The following is a 25520-nucleotide window of genomic DNA, read 5'->3' as shown; positions in this document are numbered from 1 at the left end:
AATATGATATGAGTGCATGGGTGCATGTGTGCATGTTTTATTATTTTCAAGACTTTTTAGCTTTGTCTCAAACCAACAACACGAGATAACGGAGAAGATTGAAGCATAACCAAGATAAGCAAACATAATCCATTAATTCCACAACCAAGTTTTGAAGTACAAAATATTCCGCTCTCATGAGCCAACAATACAGAAATAGAAATAGGAACCCCATCCAACAAAACTGGTGGTGATTCTACAACAAAAGTCAAGACTAAGCAGGATCTCCCATGTCCAAATGACGAAGAGGGCTATCTCCAATGTTCTTGTAACTCCAGGTCTTCATCTCTTCAAACAGCTTTTTAGTCTCAGCACGAGTTGGCCTCTTAATGATCTCTTGAATCAATAGGTCCTTTCTGAAATGCATAGTTTCCATGTAGCGGTTCTTCAACTCCCAACATCTGGCTTCCTCTTGAGCTTGGGTGTTACCTTGACCTTTTTCTTCTACTTGACCCTTCAGCTTTCGGATTTCTTCATAGCACTTTTCTAAGGTCCCTTGGCGTTCCAACAAGAGTTTGTCTGCTTTCTTTCGACGAGCCCTTTCTGAATTGGCTTCTTTAGTCTGAATCTGGAGTCTTTCAGTCAAATCTGCCAACTGGGCCTCATAATGTTCCTTCAGCTTCTTCTCTTGAGATTTAGTAGTTTTAGGGTCTATAGTCACTCTTGGCCTTTTCTGAGAAGTACTTCCTCTAGCATACAATTCTTCAAGCTCTATTTCTCTTATTTTCAACTTATGAAGTGCGGAAAGCTTCTCTTGCCTAGCAGTATTCATCTCAACTTGCATTGTTTCCATTTGTTCAGTCAATTTTCGATTCTGTTCAACAGTTCGATTATAACGAGGCATGGAGACAATGTTGGGTTGTTCACCAGCAGGAAGATATAAGGGATCCTTAGGAGGGAAAGGCATCCCTTGGGTGTTAGCCACAGTCTTGACCCACTCAGTATAGTCTTTATAAGTTGCACAGTCTCTCTGACCAAAATGCTTCTTATCTCTCCAGCAAATACTTCTCCAGGCTTGCACAGCTTCTGCCATCTGCCCAATGTTGGTGGCCACATGATAGAAAATGTTCTCAGCTATCTCTGTTTGCTCAGGTGGACTGATAAAAGCATATCCAAATGTTCTTCTAGCTAGGACGGGGTTATAGTTGATTCCGCCCCTAAGACCCATGAGAGGTACGTTTTTGAACTTTCCGCAACTCATAATAACTTCCCTGTCATCTAAAGCGCTATTGTACCAGACAATATCTTTAGCCCTCAGCCCCATAATCCTCTCAGCCCACTTAGATGTGTGTCTATTATCAATGAAAGCACCACGCTCAGGCAAATGCGACCTGAACCAACGATATAACAACGGGGCACAGAATTTAACCAGACCTCCCTTCTGACTATTCTTGTGATGGATGGAGTGATAAACGTCTCCCAAAAGTGTAGGAACCGGATTCTGCAGAATGAATACGTGAATGGCATTCATATCAACAAAGTCGGGCACGTTCGAGAACATCATGATGCCATAGATACTTAGAGCCAGGATAGCCCTAAATGTGTCCCATTCTTTTGCCTCAGCAGCATCGCAACCCCTTTTAACCAGAAACTCCATACGAAAACCAAAGTATCCTCCTTTCTTGGTGAGATTTGCTTCCACGACTGACTTGCTCAAATAAAGAGCCTTAGAAATTTCAATGGACGTAGGGGCTTCCATGGTGCTATAGTACGGGACCTCTTCTTTTTTGACCGGAATACCGAGGAAAAGAGAATACTCCTCCAAAGTGGGAACCAAGAGATAGTCAGGGAACGTGAAGCAACGCAGAGAAGGATTGTAGAACTGAAGCAAGGTATGAACTCCCTCTTGCTCGTACTTGGTGAACGGCATCTTGAGAAGGCTCAGAATGTACCCATATTTGTCTCGGAAATTGGTCGACTCATCTGGCGTGATCTTCTTCGCTAAACACCCAAGAGAATCCAGATTCGGATTCGGGAATGTATAGGAGATATTGCGACTACCAGTCTTACATGGTGGAGCCATGTGTTGGTCGGAGACAAAGCCAAAAGTTCCTGAAAATAAATGAACATGCATGTTAAATGATATGGCGGAATGCATTTCATTGGGAGAATCCTAAAGCCTTTTCATTATTTCTTTTTTTTTCTTCTTTTTTTTTGCAAAAAGAGTATATACATCTTTTTTGGAAATAGACTTTAGGATTCTCCACGAATGAAGTGAGGTGGATGCAATAGCATGATGTGTCATGTGTGTGATGTGGTGAGAGACTGAATGTCCCTTGCAGCTCTGGACATCTGGGTAACACTGAATGTAACAGGTTCAAAATTCCGGCTTCAGATTGCGAAATGGAAATCCAGGTGTGGTGAAGGCTAGTATCCTGTCCCTCCCCAACTCACAGGTATGAATTCTAGACACGGACAGGTGGTCCCTAATGGTCACCAGGGTCTACAGTTCCCATGGGGTACAAAGTGTTTGAGGCAACAAGCGTGCCAGACACAGTGTTCCATGAAAGAACCTCGCCCAGTTGTGGTACCCCATGTCAAACTCAGCCATAGCAAGCGCTACGGGAGTCAACATGAGCATCCACGCTAATCCTATGTGTTACTAGCCTGGGCAGTGGGCCTTTTACCTCACAAAAACCCCCCACCTGCAAAACAAAGCAGAAAAATATGTGGCCCCCACGGGGACCCATAATATAGTCCAGATGCATGATGTGCAAGCAGAAATAAACATGATATGCAAGCAGAAAATAAACATGCAAATATATATACAAGATATAGACATAAAAACAAATAAACACCCAATAAAATAAAACAAACAAAGGCTAGGATCGACTTGCTTAGGTAAATCCCCAGCAGAGTCCCCAGCAGAGTCGCCAGCTGTCGCACGCTCGCGAAAAATGAACAGAGTCGCCACCAATATATTTATCCCATAAGGGAAAGGGATATCAGAAAACCTAACAAGGGATAAGAACAGGGTCTTGCGACCAGAGAATCAAGGTACGGGAGTCGGTTACGCGAGGGGAAGGTGCTAGCACCCCTCACGCCCATCGTACTCGATGGTATCCACCTATGTTTGTTTCTATCTAAAGGGTGTGTACTATGTCTATCTACATGTGAATGCATGCAAAAGAAATACGGGGAAAAGAAGGAATTATTTACAAATGTGCTCGTTCAAGCCCCGCGACTTGATGCCTACGTATCCTTTTCAGGAATCAGAGCGCCGTAGTTCGGCTCCATAGTTTTGTTTGTTTTTGTGTTTTTTAGTTGGGCGGAGTTAACGCTCGCGCTCTTGCATAAGGGGACAGCCTAGGATGCAATGGAGCGGAGATAACAATGCCCTTAAGAAAGGAGAGGAGAGAGAGAGAGAGAGTTTGAGTGTTTCGAGGAAATCCCTTAAGCAAGGGAAACTCGAGTTACTCTTTGGTTTATATTTTTTTAGAAGTTGGGAACTTACGCCTGAATGGGACCCTTAAGCAAGGGAGATCCAAGCACTCGAACATTCCCTTAAGCAAGGGATGTTTCAAGCTTCCATTCCCTTTTTAAGAATTTTCACTTTGATTATTAGTGTTTTAAGTATTTTATTGGTATTTTTTAAGGGAATTTATTTCAAGTATTTATTAGATGTTTTAAAGTTGTAAAAGAAAAAGAATGAAAATGGGGAACTAGCCCTAATTTCTAATCTATGTTGTATGATTATTCTAAAAGAAAATGGGGGAGAAAAACAATTAAATGGGTTAAAACCAATATTAAAGACCAAGGGCATTTTAGACAATTCACAATGGAAAATATTCACAAAACAAAAGAATTAAATCTATACAAACCCAAAAATCAATTATGAACATTATTCACAAACTATGTCATTTTTGTTTATGCAAGAGTCTAATTTGAATTAACTAAGAAAACAATTTATTGGTTTATGGTTTATCAACCAATTAAAACTCAAAGGAAACAACAATTAAAAGGATTCAATTAAAAGAAAATAAAAATTCTAAAAGTCTAATTGAATGGAAAATGTTTTTGTCATTTTTATTTAAGGAAAATTCAATTAATAAGCAAAAGAAAATAAAAGAAAAATCAATTTTTATTATTACAATCTATTAACAAGGGGGGTGAATCAGCAATCAGTATTATGAACTAAAATGCAGTTAAGAGCACACTGGGCCAGAAAGACAGGGGGTGGAGATAGTAGTCTGCGTACAAGCCCAGGATCCATGAGTGATGGTGCACTAGCGAATGGGGTGTATAATTTCTGAAAATGATGAAGCCCAGCGCGTGAGGCCCAACAACCAACAACCAGTTTTATTTCCACCTTTTTTATTTTTATTTCTGTTTCATTTTTTATCATATGGTTGCAATATTATTCATGTAATAAAACGTGACATGCATAGCTCAGAAAAAAAATCAATTGGTCAATGTGCAATTAAGTGGAATAAGACAAAAGTATGCTCGAGCCAATCAGAACGCGCCAAGTAATGAACCAATGATTATAATAAGGACAAAACTAGCAAATAAATGGGAGCGATAACCAGTGAGGTTGTGCCACGTCTGCATCGGAAGAGAAACAATTTCAACAGACTTAGACGCCGGAGCTCTGCTCCGGTCGTCTTCTCCGGCCAACCTACGGCGGAGACAAGTCAAATTTTCCAGAAACTTACAAGACTACCACTACTCCGCTCGAAATTTCACGTAGATTCCAGATCCGGCCTTAGATTTTATTAATTCTTCCTCAAACTTTAAAACCGAACGTGGATCTAAAACCCTAACACACAAGATCTATGACGAAACTCAAAAGCAAGCGCATCAATGTAGTTCTTACGTAATCTAAAGTGCATAATCACGAAACACTCACTCAAAAGCCAAGTTATCATCTCAACTAAATTCAAGAGAGTGTAGGACTTCATACAATAGTCATCACGCATTCTCATCAAACACAGTTATGGCAAGCGCCTTGGCACATACAGCATGCACATGAATGTAGAGTGAGTTTATGGAGCTTACCCGGTGAGATCTTGAGCGAAACTTCGCAATACTAGGCACTGCAGATTCCTTTGTTTGAAAGTGATGAAGATCAGATTCGCGACTCTTTTGTTCCACTGCAGATCGGGCTCAGCTCTTGTGTGGTCATTGAAGTTCGGATGTAGCAGTTCCAAGGATTTCCATGCGCGAGTGAGAAGTTTGAACCGGTAGGGACCTTGGACCTCTTTGCGTGGAACTAGTGATGGTGATTGATGCGAGTTGATGGCTCAGTGATAGTGAAGATGAAGGTTGAAGCTATCAATGGAGGTGACGGTTATGGAGTTTGTTACAAGGTGTAACAAACTTTTCTTGCTATGGAGAGAGAGAGGTGAGAGAATGGAGAAAGGTTTTTGGGATGAGAGTGAGAAGTGAGTGAGAGAATCGAGTGAGGGAGAGAGTTGTGTGGAAAAGCCCTCGTCCTGAATGAGAAGTGTGAGGTTGTCTTTATAGGGTAAGTGTGAAAGGAATGGAGAGGTTTCTTTGAGTGTGGGACTCGTGAATGGGACTTGACACACAAACTTAGCACTTGCAGCATAGCTCTTTCTTAGGTGTGGGACTTGAGGTAACACTTAATACACAAGTTTGGGCTATTTGGATATTCTTTTCACCTTTACGTAGCAGAGATTTTGCATGACCATATGGGGCAAGGTGAACAATATTTTGACTCTTGGCTCATGACTTGTCAGCATCACTCACTCCTATAACATTCACCACCTCATGTCTTATGGTATTGACTTCATGCCCATACAGTTCCTTCATTCCAGCTATCTGAAAATGATCATGGAAGTCACGTGGTTTTGTTTGATGTCATGCTACAACTACATCGTGTCGATGCTCTTAGTAAAAGTGTTCACGTAGTCCACTTCAGGCCACCGCAATTTGAGTCATGACGCATTACTTAACCCACCCTTGGGCTCATAATAGAGGTGACATGTGATAGAACATTTTTGTTGTTCGAAGGATCGGAAGATAAAGCTTACAACTCATTGAAAATTGCTTCGAAATACAGCCATGCACACTTGCCCATGCGAGTACGCGCCAGTCTCTACCTTATGCCATCCAGATGAGAACACGACTTTAAACCCTTGTAACTTGCTGATTACATATCCAAATGGCATGATTATTTTCCCGTTGGATAGAGGGTATGGGAGATATTAGTTTGAACCTGAATCTGATTCAAATAAGTGCTTGTAGTTCCTTAAAATCATTCTTGGAAATGGTATGCGACGTGTTTGATTAAATGCCTCGCGTGACCTGACTTTTATGCCCAGCCAGATGCCTGACCTGGTCAGGGTGAAGGCATGACTTTGAACATCCACAATTGATTCGATATCCACCCAATTTTCTCAATTCTTGTTTCATTGCATAGAGGGCATGGAGGAGAAGATATGCATACCAAGTTTGTATTCATAGCACACTTGTATACCTCTAAAATCAGCTTGCAATTTGGCCTGCCACATGCTTGATGAAATGTTTGGTCATGACTTGGCCCATGACTTGGATTGTGACTTGGCCAAAATGACTTTTCAGCAAATTCAATCCATAATAACTCTCTAACCAAGCTTCAAATGAAAAAGTGTCCAACTACAAAGTTGTTCTCCTCCATGAGAGGAACAACTTTGATGTTGGGAATTTCTCCAAAAAATGTCATCTGCCACGTGTAAACTGATGGTGAAGTGGACTGCTCAACTAGATTTCCAATGCCAAAATTTTTCTAAGTATGAAAGCTTTCCACTTTTGTTATTTTTCTATTTTTGGCAACTTTTTGTCAAACTCCCGATTTTATCCATTCTTTGACTTTTCTTGACCAACTTTCCATCAAAAGTCAATATTCGAATAATTCTCCTGATTTTGACCCAAAAGTCAATTGTCTTGATTTTTCCGACTATTGATGAAATTCCCGATTAAATATCCTCCAATCAAATCCAGTCAAACAAACACATCCACATAGTCAGTATGAGAAGCATCTCACACACAGAAACCATTCCTGATTGAATGTTGACCAGAAAGTCGACTGGTTGACTTTGGTCAAAGAAACCCTGATTTAAAGAACCGGATGATTTGCAAGCCAATATCCCTCAACCAATGCCTTGGATTGGGACTGAGAAAAACCTAACCCAGGAGGGCTTCAATGAACATAGAGCCACATGATTACCTCAGATCCACACATCTGGTAGGAAGTTCCTTGCCACAAAAGTTCTTTCCTGCTAGTCTTTGATTGATACCAATGGTATGCATGCATGAGTGTGAGTTATGACCTAAGTGATGTATGTACATGAATGCAAAGCCTAAGCCAGCTAGAAGTTAAAGGGTAGGACAAATTTGGGGTATGACAGCTGCCCCTATTTAATCGTCTTATACTCGAAGGTGAGATTGGCGCCAGCCTTTCGAACATTCGGAGTAGAAGAAGATTAAATACCAAAGACCCGAAATTTGTCCCGAGGAGATGGAGTGGTCTTTATTCTTTATTTTTGTTTTGATATCTGCTAGGGAAAGAGAGGAGTTTGTTTTTCTGGTGGATATATTTACAATGAACAATGGATTTGGATGGTGATAGCTTGTAACATGGTAACGGTGCCAATACAGGGTTTTCAAAGAGAATTGTTGTATGAAACAATGACCGAAAGGAAAAAAAAAGATCTCGTACGATCTATGACTCAACATCGACTCAACACCAGGAGAAGACCTAAGCATGATCTTCAGGACTGAAAGAATAAGATCTCTTACGATCTATGACTCAACATCGACTCAACACCAGGAGAAGACCTAAGCATGATCTTCAGGACTGAAAGAATAAGATCTCTTACGATCTATGACTCAACATCGACTCGACACCAGGAGAAGACCTAAGCATGATCTTCAGGACTGAAAGAATAAGATCTCTTACGATCTATGACTCAACATCGACTCGACACCAGGAGAAGACCTAAGCATGATCTTCAGGACTGAAAGAATAAGATCTCTTACGATCTATGACTCAACATCGATTCGACACCAGGAGAAGACCTAAGCATGATCTTCAGGACTGAAAGAATAAGATCTCTTACGATCTATGACTCAACATCGACTCGACACCAGGAGAAGACCTAAGCATGATCTTCAGGACTGAAAGAATAAGATCTCTTACGATCTATGACTCAACATCGACTCGACACCAGGAGAAGACCTAAGCATGATCTTTAGGACTGAAAGAATAAGATCTCTTACGATCTATGACTCAACATCGACTCGACACCAGGAGAAGACCTAAGCATGATCTTCAGGACTGAAAGAATAAGATCTCTTACGATCTATGACTCAACATCGACTCGACACCAGGAGAAGACCTAAGCATGATCTTCAAGACTGAAAGAATAAGATCTCTTACGATCTATGACTCAACATCGACTCGACACCAGGAGAAGACCTAAGCATGATCTTCAGGACTGAAAGAATAATATCTCTTACGATCTATGACTCAACATCGACTCGACACCAGGAGAAGACCTAAGCATGATCTTCAGGACTGAAAGAATAAGATCTCTTACGATCTATGACTCAACATCGACTCGACACCAGGAGAAGACCTAAGCATGATCTTCAGGACTGAAAGAATAAGATCTCTTACGATCTATGACTCAACATCGACTCGACACCAGGAGAAGACCTAAGCATGATCTTCAGGACTGAAAGAATAAGATCTCTTACGATCTATGACTCAACATCGACTCGACACCAGGAGAAGATACAAGTAGAGGGTCATTGTGTCAGACACTTATCGGGGATTGAGGATACCTCGTATCGGCACCGCAGCTTAAAAGTGTTTGTGATATGATGGCGGACATCAAGCGAAGTCTGTAATGATGACAACTTCTGTAGGGATGTGTCATTGTTTTGGCTCAACATTGACTTACGTTATCTGGCTTATGCTTCATATGCATGTTTGAATTTTTCTATGGCGTAATGCCCCATTTTGATGGATATGCTACGCTTTTGAGGATGCAATGCAATGAACACTATATGCAGATTGCCAAATAAAGGCATTGAAGAGGTAGCGGAGCGGGATCATTGGGGTCCGTTGCTTATTCTCTTGAGACGCCATTGTGGATGGGCGTTGGAAACCTCATAGTACCAAAGATTATTGGCAACTGTGTTGAGGGTTAGAACATAGCTCTGTTGGGGAGGAAGTGACTTTGCTCGACTTTCCTTACATCCCATACTGCTTGGGGAAACGTGAGTTTTGAGGGACCCTTCTTTGTCTGCCATATGGAGGAGGGACATGGATCTCTTTAGGTGCCCCGTGCTTACCAGTACTGATGAATTACACGCTTGAACTTTCACGCGGGATGATGACGACCTTTGTGGCATGTCATAAGCCAAGATGACGGCTAGAACTTGCAACCTGCACAGAAAACAACGTTTGGATGCAAATGGTGCCCCTTAGAGCATTTTTATGTTTATGTAACATCATGTTTCGTTTTGATTTTGTGATTATTATTCCCCATGCTTTCAATGCAATGTTTAATAACGAATTAAATCACACCTCGCATGCGAAAAATGAAAAGTAGGAAAGAACGCTTTTTATCAAAAGATCATTTTATTGATGGAATGCCTATGAATAGGCTTCTGTACAAGGAAGCAACTCCTAAATGAGGTAGTTGCGAAGAAGAAAATAAAATGCAAAGAGCAAGATGGCAAAGAGAAATGCTCGGATTTCCATTAAAACTGATATTGCTACAGTTCCCATATCCTCGATCCTCTCAATGCTTTGCTTCAGAAGGGTAATGGTTGGATTGATCTGTCCGTTCTGCCAAGGGCGTATAGTGGTATTTGTGAAGGATATCCAGACTGCAGCCTCTCGCTTTTGATCCCTAACTTTTGCCTGGATCGCCCTTTCGGGTTTTCAATCCAGCGGGATACCCCCTTTTGCCTAAGTCGCCCTTTCGGGTTTTCAACTTAGCGGGTTATTCTTTTTTTTTGTTTTATCCCTAATTTTTTCCCAAACCCTTTTGGTTTACAAGGATGCCCTTATTTTTGCCTAGGTACGTCGACCTAGCGGGTCTTTTATGCGTAGTATTTTTTGACTGAGTCTGAATTGACTGGAAGCGGAACGTCTTCCCCATCCATCTTTGTCAGGATTAAAGCACCAGCTGAAAATGCTTTCTTCACAATGTATGGTCCCTCATAGTTGGGAGTCCATTTTCCCCTTGGATCGGTGTGAATTGGCAAGATCTTCCTTACGACTAGGTCACCTGTGTGGAATTCTCGAGGCCGAATTTTCTTGTCATACGCTTTCTTGATCCTCTTTTGGTACAACTGGCCATGGAAGATGGAGGATAAGCGTTTCTCCTCAATTAGATTGAGATGGTCAAGCCTCGTTTGAACCCATTCTGTTTCATCGAGTTTGGCATCCATCAAGACTCTCAACGAAGGAATTTCCACTTCGACAGGTAATACGGCCTCCATACCGTAGACAAGAGAGAAAGGAGTTGCCCCAGTTGAAGTGCGAACTGAAGTTCTCTAGCCATGCAAAGCAAATGGTAACATCTCATGCCAGTCTTTGTACGTTCTGAACATCTTCTGGACGATCTTCTTTATATTCTGATTAGCAGCTTCGACTGCGCCATTCATCTTTGGCCGATAGGGTGATGAATTGTGATGTTCAATCTTGAACTCTTCACACAACTCTGCCATCATCTTGTTATTAAGATTGGACCCATTATCAGTGATGATCTTGTTTGGAACCCCATATCGGCATATGATCTCTTTCTTGATGAAGCGAGTAACGACTTGCTTGGTTACGTTCTTGTAAGAAGCAGCTTCAACCCATTTGGTGAAGTAGTCGATAGCAACAAGAATAAATCTATGCCCATTTGACGCTTGTGGCTCAATTCGTCCAATCATGTCTATACCCCACATAGCAAAGGGCCAAGGCGACGTCAGGACATTCAGAGGAGTTGGAGGAACATGAATTCTGTCAGCATACACTTGGCATTTGTGGCACTTCTTCACGTATACATAACAATCACTTTCAATTGTCATCCAGTAATATCCTGCTCGCAAGATCTTTTTGGCCATAGAGTGCCCACTAGAATGAGTTCCGAAGGATCCTTCATGAATTTCCCGCATGATCAATTCTGCTTCGTGTCTATCCATGCATTTGAGCAAAACTGAATCATAGTTTCTTTTGTACAGGACGTCTCCTGACAAGAAGAATTTGGACGCTAACCTTCGAAGCGTTCGCTTATCACCAATCGTAGCATCTTCGGGATACTCTCGCTTCTCAACATACCTCTTGATGTCGTAATACCATGGCTTTTCATCATACACATCTTCAGTAGTGAGACAGTGAGCAGGAAATACATGTGCAGGTTCTTTGTAACGGAGGATCCTTATGTCTGGCACTTCTTTAGGGGAGCTAACTCTGAACATAGCTGCCAAAGTAGCCAAAGCATCTGCCAATTGATTCTCCTCTCGTGGGATGTGGTCAAAAGTGATTTCCTCGAAAGCGGGCAACAACTCCAAGATATAGTCCTTATAAGGAACTAAATTGGGGTTTCGTGTTTCCCAATCACCTCTTACTTGATGTATGACCAAGGCAGAATCCCCATAAACCTCAAGGATCTTGATCCTCATATCAATGGCTGCTTCGAGGCCCATTATGCAAGCTTCGTATTCTGCGACATTGTTTGTGCAATCAAAGCATATTCTAGCTGTGAAAGGGATGTGAGTTTGACGAGGAGAAGTCAAAACTGCCCCAATACCATGGCCCATAGCATTTGATGCTCCATCGAACGTGAGAGTCCATCGCTCTCCTGGTTCGGGTCCTTCATTATCATCCAGTTTCATGATATCTTCATCAGGAAAGTCAAACTTCATTGACTGATACTCTTCTAATGGCTGGTGAGCAAGATGATCTGCAAGGACACTTCCTTTGATGGCCTTCTGTGTGACATACTGGATATCATATTCTGATAAAAGCATTTGCCACCGGGCTAGTCTTCCTGTAAGGGCTGGTTTTTCAAAGATGTACTTTATCGGGTCCATTTTGGAGATCAATAGAGTGGTGTGAGTCAACATATACTGCCTCAGTCGGCGAGCAGCCCATACCAAAGCACAGCAAGTTTTCTCGAGTAGTGAGTAACGGGATTCACAATCGGTAAACTTTTTGCTCAGGTAATAAATGGCGCACTCTTTTCGACCAGACTCGTCATGCTGTCCCAGCACACACCCCATAGATCCTTCAAGCACAGTTAAGTACATAAGAAGCGGTCTTCCAGGGTCCGGAGGCATGAGGATTGGTGGCTCTTGGAGATACTGTTTGATCTTTTCGAAGGCTTCTTGACAATGATCATCCCAACGGATATCTTGATTCTTGCGCAACAACTTAAAGATGGGTTCACAAGTGTCAGTGAGATGAGAAATGAACCTGGCTATATAATTCAATCTCCCAAGGAACCCTCGAACTTCTTTTTCATTCTTCGGTGTTGGCATATTCTGTATTGCTCTTACTTTATCAGGGTCGACCTCAATCCCTCGTTGACTCACAATGAATCCAAGTAGCTTTCCCGATCGCACTCCAAAAGTGCACTTGTTTGGATTAAGCCTCAACTTGAATTTTCGCAAACGAGCAAACAATTTCTCAAGATATACCAAATGTTCCTCCTCAGTTTGGGATTTTGCAATCATATCATCGACGTACACCTCAATCTCTTTATGGATCATGTCATGGAAGAGAGTCACCATTGCTCGTTGATATGTTGCACCAGCATTCTTAAGACCAAAAGTCATCACCTTATAACAATACGTACCCCACGGAGTGGTAAAAGTAGTCTTGGTCATATCTTCAGGAGCCATCTTTATTTGATTATAGCCAGAAAAACCATCCATGAAGGAGAACACCGAATACTGAGCAGTGTTGTCGACTAGCACATCAATATGAGGCAGAGGGAAATCATCCTTCGGACTTGCCCTATTCAAATCTCGGTAGTCAACACACATGCGTACCTTTCTGTCCTTCTTAGGAACAGGTACTATGTTTGCAATCCAAGGAGGATACTCACACACAGATAAGAAACCAGCCTTCAACTGTTTTTCAACTTCTTCCTTGATTTTCAAAGCCATATCAGGTCGAGTTCTTCGTGGTTTTTGCTTTACAGGCGGACGTTCTGGTTTGAGCGGTAACCTGTGCATAACTATATCCGTGTCTAGACCAGGCATGTCTTCATATGACCAGGCGAAGATATCAACATATTCTCGGAGCAACTCGATCAACCTTCTCTTCACATCACTTTGCAAAGCGGCACCTATCTTGACCTCTCTCTTTGCTTCTTCTGTAACGAGGTTGATGGTTTCTATGGCTTCCTGATGCGGCTGAATGGATTTCTCCTCTTGTCTCAAAAGTCTTGCCAATTCCTCAGGGACTTCACAATCTTCCCCACTATCCTCATCAGCTTGGTCAATTGGATTCTCAAGGATATTAAGACGTGGAACTGTAACATTATCATTTTTGATGGAATTCGAGCCGGATCTGCACGACGGATGATTTATGCCTTAGAATGCAACACATAAAAAGGAAAAAAGAAAAGCTTTGCCATTTTTGAAAAAGTTTTTAAAGTAAAAACAAAAATGAAAGAAATGGAACAGTAATTGCATGCGAAGATATGATTTTCATTCAATATTAAACAAATTGAAACAACATGGGGGCCCTTCTTTATACAAGTGGTCAAAATGCTTAGGGCGAAGCATATGACTTATCGAAACAAGAAAATTACATCTCCATAAAAGTGACTCTGGGGATGTCCAAGATAGTCCAATTGTTGAGTTCCTGTCCAGGCGCAGCATGGCAAATGAATCTGGAGAGATCTTCTTCATCATCATCATCCACGGCGAGAACCTGACTTCCAAAACTGGTGCTTGCACTGACGAACACTTGAGAAATGGGGGGAATCACCTTCTTTCCAGGAATTATGCTGAGCTGAGTAGAAGAAGATGGTTGGTACCCAAGGCCATACTTGTCTCGCGTCTCATGAACATCAATCAGCTTGCCCCAGGCACTACGGGGAGTACCAGCTTCTAAGAAGGCCTTAGCATCATTTAAAGACGAGAGGGGTGCTCCGAGCTCCTTCTTATTCTCAATCACGGGGAGTTTATCAACCGACACAATCTCTAAGGCTTGAAAAGGTGTCTCTTGTATCCCTCCCTCCACTTCAACATAACGATATGATGCCAGGTTATTGACTATCAAATCCTCTTCACCGGTGATCACAACAATCTTGTCATTCACAACAAATTTCAAACACTGATGGAGGGTAGATGTCACAGCCCCAGCAGCATGGATCCAAGGACGACCCAAGAGGCAAGTGTATGAAGGACGTATATCCATAACATAGAAGGCAATATAGAACATGTGAGGGCCAATCAAGACAGGCAAATCAATTTCCCCTTCTACGGACCTTCTAGAACCATCAAACGCTCTGACACTCATAGTGCATGGTCTCATCATAATCCCATCCATACTCAGCTTAAACAAAGTGGTCTTGGGCATCACATTAAGAGAAGAACCTGTATCAATCAGAACTCGAGACAACACAGCATCCAGACACTTGACGGAGATATGCAACGCTTTGTTGTGTGCTCTACCCTCAGGTGGAAGTTCCTCATCACAAAAACCCAAACAGTTACCAGCAGCAATGTTGGTCACAACCCCTTCAAACTGAGGCACGGTAATGTCTTGAGTCACATGAGCGGAAGCCAGAACTTTCATTAGAGCATCACGGTGAGCTTCCGAGTGCACCAAAAGGGACAAGATAGAAATCTTAGCTTGAGTCTGATCAAGTTGATCAATCACTTTGTAATCACTTTTCTTAATGATCCTCAACAGGAGGGTCGACAGCAACCTGCTTTCCCTTTGCTTGTGCATTGGCGTCCTTATTGGTCTCTTTAGGAAGCGGAGGAGGGGCAGCAAAGATCCAACCACTAAGGGTAATGCCACCAGTGCCAGCAATATTTGTGATGCTCGAATTACCCACTGGAGGACAGTCATACTTCTTCCCTCGAATATACACAACATTATAACTCCAAGGAACAGCCTTAGAATCATTCACAGGAGAGGGAACGAGAGATGAGGTTGAAGGAGTTGAAGGAGCATTTGGAACCTGAATAACCATCGGAGTTCTCGTAGCTTGAATGGTCAATGGAGCACTCGGTGCATGAATAACTAGCGGGGTCCTTGGGGCTTGAATGGCCAAAGGGGTGCTCTGAGTCTTTGTCGCCTCAGCAGGACGATAAGGAATTTCTAGGATGGCCACATCTTCAACAGGAACGACTCTTTCCACTCTAAGAACACCTTCATTCATTAGTTTCTGGATTTCTTCTTTCAACCTAGCGCACTCCTCAGGATTAGAAGAACATTGCAAACAGTAGTCATGTAGCTCACACAAAACCTTTTGTTGCAAAAGATGTTCTCTGATAGTTGCTAGCGGCATCTTAACCTCACTAACATCATTCACCAGGATCTGATCATCACATAACTCAATAGCATTGGTCGCACCAGCATGAGGAGGCATAGGGTTATTCTGCACGTTGGGACCAGTGGGAGTGAATGAGATAAGCTTGTCATCAAGAAGATCCTGAACCTTTAACTTGAATGCTCTACACTTTTCAATAGTATGGCCCGGGGCCCCTGAATGAAATTCACAACGAGCATTAACATCGTAACCAGGAGGGAGAGGGCTAGGTGGAGGTCCAAGTTCACGGAGTTGTACCAATTGACCAGCAAGCAACTGAGGGAGAAGTTGGGCATATGACATCGGAACCGGATCAATACGCCTATCTTGGAATCTTGTTCTTTGTGGGCCCCTTTGACCTTGAGGCCTAGGGTTCTGTTGACGATTCTGGGGAGCAGCAGCTTGTTGTTGTGGTACGAAAGGCTGTTGGGGTGCCATCCATGGTTGTGGAAGAGCAGCAGCATATGCTTGAGGGACATATGGACCAGGAACAGCATAAGGCATCGGATAATAAGGAGGTGGAACAGCAGAATATGCAGGAGCCCGGCCTTGGTCAACAGAAGCGGTGCTAGTCTCACCTTCCTTCTTCTTCACAAACCCAGAATACGGCTTCTTACCATTACCACCTGAGTTGCTAGGACTAGTAACACCTTGAATGGTACCAGCTTTGACACAGTTCTCAACCCTCTCACCAATGATGACCACATCCGAAAAGGAAGGAGAAGTATTACTAACCATGTGCTGAAATTACGGCCCCTTCAGAGTTCCGATAAACAGATCAATCAACTCACGGTCCAAGAGAGGAGGTTGGACACGAGCAGCAAGCTCACGCCACCTCTGGGCGTATTCCTTAAAGGACTCTTCATATTTCTGTGACATATTTTGTAGCTGTGCGCGGCTAGGAGTCATAGCAGTATTGTAGTGGTATTGTTTTAGGAAGGCATCAACAAGTTCTCCCCAAGTACTAACATTAGACCTCTCGAGCTTCATATACCACTCTAACGGGGCTCCAGTGAGACTATCCTGGAAGAAATGCATAAGCAGCGGTTCGTTCTCAGCGTGAGCGGCCATCTTACGGCAGTAGGAACGAATGTGAGTCTCTGGGCAGGTAACTCCCTTGTACTTATCAAAATCTGGCACCTTGAACTTCGGGGGAATAACAATCCCAGGTACCAAGCACATAGCAGCAGTGTCGAAACTCGAAGTTTTAGCAACCTCAACGGCCTTAAGGCGTTCTTCAAGAGCTTGGTACATCTTAGCAGTCTCAGTCAACTCAGCAGTAAGATCATGTTCAAGATCGATAACCTCATGGTGGTCATCCACTACTTTAAGTGTCTCATTGATAGGAGTCTCCTTAGTTTTCACCCCTCCATCAACAGAATTGGTAGGAGTATCTTTGATCAACCCAGCAACGCTCTTTCTGAGCTCTTCCTGTCCTTGGACAACGACATGGAGAGTCTCCATAAGTTGGGTCATTCTTTCCCCCATAACATCCATATCCCTACGGAGGGCAGCTTGATTCTGTTCAAATTGGTCCATGATTCTCTTCTCGTTGTTTCTGGTGCGGTAAGGATGTAAGAAAGTCAGCTTCGTCGTCGGAAAAGAAATCTGTTGTTGGAAGGGACCCCAATTAGAATCCGATAAAAAACCTGTAAATGCAATATGATATGAGTGCATGGGTGCATGTGTGCATGTTTTATTATTTTCAAGACTTTTTAGCTTTGTCTCAAACCAACAACACGAGATAACGGAGAAGATTGAAGCATAACCAAGATAAGCAAACATAATCCATTAATTCCACAACCAAGTTTTGAAGTACAAAATATTCCGCTCTCATGAGCCAACAATACAGAAATAGAAATAGGAACCCCATCCAACAAAACTGGTGGTGATTCTACAACAAAAGTCAAGACTAAGCAGGATCTCCCATGTCCAAATGACGAAGAGGGCTATCTCCAATGTTCTTGTAACTCCAGGTCTTCATCTCTTCAAACAGCTTTTTAGTCTCAGCACGAGTTGGCCTCTTAATGATCTCTTGAATCAATAGGTCCTTTCTGAAATGCATAGTTTCCATGTAGCGGTTCTTCAACTCCCAACATCTGGCTTCCTCTTGAGCTTGGGTGTTACCTTGACCTTTTTCTTCTACTTGACCCTTCAGCTTTCGGATTTCTTCATAGCACTTTTCTAAGGTCCCTTGGCGTTCCAACAAGAGTTTGTCTGCTTTCTTTCGACGAGCCCTTTCTGAATTGGCTTCTTTAGTCTGAATCTGGAGTCTTTCAGTCAAATCTGCCAACTGGGCCTCATAATGTTCCTTCAGCTTCTTCTCTTGAGATTTAGTAGTTTTAGGGTCTATAGTCACTCTTGGCCTTTTCTGAGAAGTACTTCCTCTAGCATACAATTCTTCAAGCTCTATTTCTCTTATTTTCAACTTATGAAGTGCGGAAAGCTTCTCTTGCCTAGCAGTATTCATCTCAACTTGCATTGTTTCCATTTGTTCAGTCAATTTTCGATTATGTTCAACAGTTCGATTATAACGAGGCATGGAGACAATGTTGGGTTGTTCACCAGCAGGAAGATATAAGGGATCCTTAGGAGGGAAAGGCATCCCTTGGGTGTTAGCCACAGTCTTGACCCACTCAGTATAGTCTTTATAAGTTGCACAGTCTCTCTGACCAAAATGCTTCTTATCTCTCCACCAAATACTTCTCCAGGCTTGCACAGTTTCTGCCATCTGCCCAATGTTGGTGGCCACATGATAGAAAATGTTCTCAGCTATCTCTTTTTGCTCAGGTGGACTGATAAAAGCATATCCAAATGTTCTTCTAGCTAGGACGGGGTTATAGTTGATTCCGCCCCTAAGACCCATGAGAGGTACGTTTTTGAACTTTCCGCAACTCATAATAACTTCCCTGTCATCTAAAGCGCTATTGTACCAGACAATATCTTTAGCCCTCAGCCCCATAATCCTCTCAGCCCACTTAGATGTGTGTCTATTATCAATGAAAGCACCACGCTCAGGCAAATGCGACCTGAACCAACGATATAACAACGGGGCACAGAATTTAACCAGACCTCCCTTCTGACTATTCTTGTGATGGATGGAGTGATAAACGTCTCCCAAAAGTGTAGGAACCGGATTCTGCAGAATGAATACGTGAATGGCATTCATATCAACAAAGTCGGGCACGTTCGAGAACATCATGATGCCATAGATACTTAGAGCCAGGATAGCCCTAAATGTGTCCCATTCTTTTGCCTCAGCAGCATCGCAACCCCTTTTAACCAGAAACTCCATACGAAAACCAAAGTATCCTCCTTTCTTGGTGAGATTTGCTTCCACGACTGACTTGCTCAAATAAAGAGCCTTAGAAATTTCAATGGACGTAGGGGCTTCCATGGTGCTATAGTACGGGACCTCTTCTTTTTTGACCGGAATACCGAGGAAAAGAGAATACTCCTCCAAAGTGGGAACCAAGAGATAGTCAGGGAACGTGAAGCAACGCAGAGAAGGATTGTAGAACTGAAGCAAGGTATGAACTCCCTCTTGCTCGTACTTGGTGAACGGCATCTTGAGAAGGCTCAGAATGTACCCATATTTGTCTCGGAAATTGGTCGACTCATCTGGCGTGATCTTCTTCGCTAAACACCCAAGAGAATCCAGATTCGGATTCGGGAATGTATAGGAGATATTGCGACTACCAGTCTTCAATGGTGGAGCCATGTGTTGGTCGGAGACAAAGCCAAAAGTTCCTGAAAATAAATGAACATGCATGTTAAATGATATGGCGGAATGCATTTCATTGGGAGAATCCTAAAGCCTTTTCATTATTTCTTTTATTTTCTTCTTTTTTTTTGCAAAAAGAGTATATACATCTTTTTTGGAAATAGACTTTAGGATTCTCCACGAATGAAGTGAGGTGGATGCAATAGCATGATGTGTCATGTGTGTGATGTGGTGAGAGACTGAATGTCCCTTGCAGCTCTGGACATCTGGGTAACACTGAATGTAACAGGTTCAAAATTCCGGCTTCAGATTGCGAAATGGAAATCCAGGTGTGATGAAGGCTAGTATCCTGTCCCTCCCCAACTCATAGGTATGAATTCTAGACACGGACAGGTGGTCCCTAATGGTCACCAGGATCTACAGTTCCCATGGGGTACAAAGTGTTTGAGGCAACAAGCGTGCCAGACACAGTGTTCCATGAAAGAACCTCGCCCAGTTGTGGTACCCCATGTCAAACTCAGCCATAACAAGCGCTACGGGAGTCAACATGAGCATCCACGCTAATCCTATGTGTCACTGGCCTGGGTAGTGGGCCTTTTACCTCAGAAAAACCCCCCACCTGCAAAACAAAGCAGAAAAATATGTGGCCCCCACGGGGACCCATAATATAGTCCAGATGCATGATGTGCAAGCAGAAATAAACATGATATGCAAGCAGAAAATAAACATGCAAACATATATACAAGATATAGACATAAAAACAAATAAACACCCAATAAAATAAAACAAACAAATGCTAGGATCGACTTGCTTAGGTAAATCCCCAGCAGAGTCCCCAGCAGAGTCGCCAGCTGTCGCACGCTCGCGAAAAATGAACAGAGTCGCCACCAATATATTTATCCCATAAGGGAAAGGGATATCAGAAAACCTAACAAGGGATAAGAACAGGGTCTTGCGACCAGAGAATCAAGGTACGGGAGTCGGTTACGCGAGGGGAAGGTGCTAGCACCCCTCACGCCCATCGTACTCGATGGTATCCACCTATGTTTGTTTCTATCTAAAGGGTGTGTACTATGTCTATCTACATGTGAATGCATGCAAAAGAAATACGGGGAAAATAAGGAATTATTTACAAATGTGCTCGTTCAAGCCCCGCGATTTGATGCCTACGTATCCTTTTCAGGAATCAGAGCGCCGTAGTTCGGCTCCATAGTTTTGTTTGTTTTTGTGTTTTTTAGTTGGGCGGAGTTAACGCTCTCGCGCTCTTGCATAAGGGGACAGCCTAGGATGCAATGGAGCGGAGATAACAATGCCCTTAAGAAAGGAGAGGAGAGAGAGAGTTTGAGTGTTTCGAGGAAATCCCTTAAGCAAGGGAAACTCGAGTTACTCTTTGGTTTATATTTTTTTAGAAGTTGGGAACTTACGCCTGAATGGGACCCTTAAGCAAGGGAGATCCAAGCACTCGAACATTCCCTTAAGCAAGGGATGTTTCAAGCTTCCATTCCCTTTTTAAGAATTTTCACTTTGATTATTAGTGTTTTAAGTATTTTCTTGGTATTTTTTAAGGGAATTTATTTCAAGTATTTATTAGATGTTTTAAAGTTGTAAAAGAAAAAGAATGAAAATGGGGAACTAGCCCTAATTTCTAATCTATGTTGTATGATTATTCTAAAAGAAAATGGGGGAGAAAAACAATTAAATGGGTTAAAACCAATATTAAAGACCAAGGGCATTTTAGACAATTCACAATGGAAAATATTCACAAAACAAAAGAATTAAATCTATACAAACCCAAAAATCAATTATGAACATTATTCACAAACTATGTCATTTTTGTTTATGCAAGAGTCTAATTTGAATTAACTAAGAAAACAATTTATTGGTTTATGGTTTATCAACCAATTAAAACTCAAAGGAAACAACAATTAAAAGGATTCAATTAAAAGAAAATAAAAATTCTAAAAGTCTAATTGAATGGAAAATGTTTTTGTCATTTTTATTTAAGGAAAATTCAATTAATAAGCAAAAGAAAATAAAAGAAAAATCAATTTTTATTATTACAATCTATTAACAAGGGGGGTGAATCAGCAATCAGTATTATGAACTAAAATGCAGTTAAGAGCACACTGGGCCAGAAAGACAGGGGGTGGAGATAGTAGTCTGCGTACAAGCCCAGGATCCATGAGTGATGGTGCACTAGCGAATGGGGTGTATAATTTCTGAAAATGATGAAGCCCAGCGCGTGAGGCCCAACAACCAACAACCAGTTTTATTTCCACCTTTTTTATTTTTATTTCTGTTTCATTTTTTATCATATGGTTGCAATATTATTCATGTAATAAAACGTGACATGCATAGCTCAGAAAAAAAATCAATTGGTCAATGTGCAATTAAGTGGAATAAGACAAAAGTATGCTCGAGCCAATCAGAACGCGCCAAGTAATGAACCAATGATTATAATAAGGACAAAACTAGCAAATAAATGGGAGCGATAACCAGTGAGGTTGTGCCACGTCTGCATCGGAAGAGAAACAATTTCAACAGACTCAGACGCCGGAGCTCCGCTCCGGTCGTCTTCTCCGGCCAACCTACGGCGGAGACAAGTCAAATTTTCCAGAAACTTACAAGACTACCACTACTCCGCTCGAAATTTCACGTAGATTCCAGATCCGGCCTTAGATTTTATTAATTCTTCCTCAAACTTTAAAACCGAACGTGGATCTAAAACCCTAACACACAAGATCTATGACGAAACTCAAAAGCAAGCGCATCAATGTAGTTCTTACGTAATCTAAAGTGCATAATCACGAAACACTCACTCAAAAGCCAAGTTATCATCTCAACTAAATTCAAGAGAGTGTAGGACTTCATACAATAGTCATCACGCATTCTCATCAAACACAGTTATGGCAAGCGCCTTGGCACATACAGCATGCACATGAATGTAGAGTGAGTTTATGGAGCTTACCTGGTGAGATCTTGAGCGAAACTTCGCAATACTAGGCACTGCAGATTCCTTTGTTTGAAAGTGATGAAGATCAGATTCGCGACTCTTTTGTTCCACTGCAGATCGGGCTCATCTCTTGTGTGGTCATTGAAGTTCGGATGTAGCAGTTCCAAGGATTTCCATGCGCGAGTGAGAAGTTTGAACCGGTAGGGACCTTGGACCTCTTTGCGTGGAACTAGTGATGGTGATTGATGCGAGTTGATGGCTCAGTGATAGTGAAGATGAAGGTTGAAGCTATCAATGGAGGTGACGGTTATGGAGTTTGTTAAAAGGTGTAACAAACTTTTCTTGCTATGGAGAGAGAGAGATGAGAGAATGGAGAAAGGTTTTTGGGATGAGAGTGAGAAGTGAGTGAGAGAATCGAGTGAGGGAGAGAGTTGTGTGAAAAGCCCCCGTCCTGAATGAGAAGTGTGAGGTTGTCTTTATAGGGTAAGTGTGAAAGGAATGGAGAGGTTTCTTTGAGTGTGGGACTCGTGAATGGGACTTGACACACAAACTTAGCACTTGCAGCATAGCTCTTTCTTAGGTGTGGGACTTGAGGTAACACTTAATACACAAGTTTGGGCTATTTGGATATTCTTTTCACCTTTACGTAGCAGAGATTTTGCATGACCATATGGGGCAAGGTGAACAATATTTTGACTCTTGGCTCATGACTTGTCAGCATCACTCACTCCTATAACATTCACCACCTCATGTCTTATGGTATTGACTTCATGCCCATACAGTTCCTTCATTCCAGCTATCTGAAAATGATCATGGAAGTCACGTGGTTTTGTTTGATGTCATGCTACAACTACATCATGTCGATGCTCTTAGTAAAAGTGTTCACGTAGTCCACTTCAGGCCACCGCAATTTGAGTCATGACGCATTACTTAACCCACCCTTGGGCTCATAATAGAGGTGACATGTGATAGAACACTTTTGTTGTTCGAAGGATCGGAAGATAAAGCTTACAACTCATTGAAAATTGCTTCGAAATACAGCCATGCACACTTGCCCATGCGAGTACGCGCCAGTCTCTACCTTATGCCATCCAGATGAGAACACGACTTTAAACCCTTGTAACTTGTTGATTACATATCCAAATGGCATGATTATTTTCCCGTTGGATAGAGGGTATGGGAGATATTAGTTTGAACCTGAATCTGATTCAAATAAGTGCTTGTAGTTCCTTAAAATCATTCTTGGAAATGGTATGCGACGTGTTTGATTAAATGCCTCGCGTGACCTGACTTTTATGCCCAGCCAGATGCCTGACCTGGTCAGGGTGAAGGCATGACTTTGAACATCCACAATTGATTCGATATCCACCCAATTTTCTCAATTCTTGTTTCATTGCATAGAGGGCATGGAGGAGAAGATATGCATACCAAGTTTGTATTCATAGCACACTTGTATACCTCTAAAATCAGCTTGCAATTTGGCCTGCCACATGCTTGATGAAATGTTTGGTCATGACTTGGCCCATGACTTGGATTGTGACTTGGCCAAAATGACTTTTCAGCAAATTCAATCCATAATAACTCTCTAACCAAGCTTCAAATGAAAAAGTGTCCAACTACAAAGTTGTTCTCCTCCATGAGAGGAACAACTTTGATGTTGGGAATTTCTCCAAAAAATGTCATTTGCCACGTGTAAACTGATGGTGAAGTGGACTGCTCAACTAGATTTCCAATGCCAAAATTTTTCTAAGTATGAAAGCTTTCCACTTTTGTTATTTTTCTATTTTTGGCAACTTTTTGTCAAACTCCCGATTTTATCCATTCTTTGACTTTTCTTGACCAACTTTCCATCAAAAGTCAATATTCGAATAATTCTCCTGATTTTGACCCAAAAGTCAATTGTCTTGATTTTTCCGACTATTGATGAAATTCCCGATTAAATATCCTCCAATCAAATCCAGTCAAACAAACACATCCACATAGTCAGTATGAGAAGCATCTCACACACAGAAACCATTCCTGATTGAATGTTGACCAGAAAGTCGACTGGTTGACTTTGGTCAAAGAAACCCTGATTTAAAGAACCGGATGATTTGCAAGCCAATATCCCTCAACCAATGCCTTGGATTGGGACTGAGAAAAACCTAACCCAGGAGGGCTTCAATGAACATAGAGCCACATGATTACCTCAGATCCACACATCTGGTAGGAAGTTCCTTGCCACAAAAGTTCTTTCCTGCTAGTCTTTGATTGATACCAATGGTATGCATGCATGAGTGTGAGTTATGACCTAAGTGATGTATGTAGATGAATGCAAAGCCTAAGCCAGTTAGAAGTTAAAGGGTAGGACAAATTTGGGGTATGACAGGAACAATGCCATATCCTGAAACTAATGCCACGACCTTTAATCGTGGGCGCAGTGGATTTAATCGTCTTAAGAGACGTGGTAGTCATGTTCGTTTTAATAGTAATAATGGTCATGCTCGTTTTGATAGTCACAATCAAGGAGGATATCATGGTTAAAACCTTTTCCACGGTCGAAACCATTTTCGTGGTAGAGGACGTGGACGAGGTCATGTGAATAGTTATAGATCCCCCAGATATGACAAAAATAATTGGAATCACAAAGGAAAGGGTAAGTATATCCAAGAAGGTCCTTCAAAGAGTTATGGGGATATATGTTACAGATGTGGAAAGAAAGGCCATTGGTCTAAGGTGTGTAGAACACCAGAACATTTCTGTAAAAGACAAATGGCATATGTTGAAGAAAATGAAAAGAAGTGAATTTTAATGAGATTGAACCCAAAAATGATAAAACCTATTTTGAAACTGCTGACTTTGTTGGAGATGAAACTGATTAAGTAACTTTTTGAAATATGTATTTGAATAATGTTTGGTGTGCTTGTTTTTATATTTGAAATATGTATCTACTTAACAATTTGTATTTTGTTAAGGTGTATCTTAAGTTTGTATGAAATAATAATGTTAAATATGTTGTTAATTTACTGTATTTAATCTTATTTTTATTTTTAAGAAGGTTAGACATGGAACATGTCAAAGACATTTGCATTCCAGACAGTGGAACTACACACACAATCCTCAAAAGTAAGAAATATTTTACTGAAATAAATCTCATTAAAGGTATAATAAATACAATCTCAGGTCCTGCAGATTTAATTGAAGGAATAGGTAATGCTATGTTTGTATTACCAAATGAGACAAAATTTGTCATTAATAATGCTTTATACTCTACAAAGTCAAAGAGAAATTTGTTGAGTTTTAATTACATATATCGTCAAGG

The 25520-nt window shown here is 41.7% G+C and overlaps 2 protein-coding genes across 2 annotated transcripts; both read right to left on the bottom strand.

Moving 5' to 3' along the window:
• Window positions 1–253: 253 nt before the first annotated feature.
• On the bottom strand, window positions 254–2062 carry LOC131613860 (uncharacterized). The gene is made up of 2 exons (XM_058885497.1): window positions 798–2062; window positions 254–728 (listed from the first exon to the last, which is right to left on the bottom strand). The coding sequence occupies exons 1-2, from the start codon at window positions 2060–2062 to the stop codon at window positions 254–256; spliced, it is 1740 nt and encodes a 579-aa protein (XP_058741480.1).
• Window positions 2063–17454: 15392 nt separating this feature from the next.
• LOC131613858 (uncharacterized) lies at window positions 17455–19263 on the bottom strand. Its single transcript, XM_058885496.1, has 2 exons — window positions 17999–19263; window positions 17455–17929 (listed from the first exon to the last, which is right to left on the bottom strand). The coding sequence occupies exons 1-2, from the start codon at window positions 19261–19263 to the stop codon at window positions 17455–17457; spliced, it is 1740 nt and encodes a 579-aa protein (XP_058741479.1).
• Window positions 19264–25520: the final 6257 nt, after the last annotated feature.

The sequence above is a fragment of the Vicia villosa genome, linkage group LG6 (genome assembly GCF_029867415.1).
Source record: "Vicia villosa cultivar HV-30 ecotype Madison, WI linkage group LG6, Vvil1.0, whole genome shotgun sequence".
NCBI classification, from domain to species: domain Eukaryota; kingdom Viridiplantae; phylum Streptophyta; class Magnoliopsida; order Fabales; family Fabaceae; genus Vicia; species Vicia villosa.
Note: the sequence above shows the minus strand (reverse complement) of the source record. Positions and strands in the feature narration are given on the sequence as shown.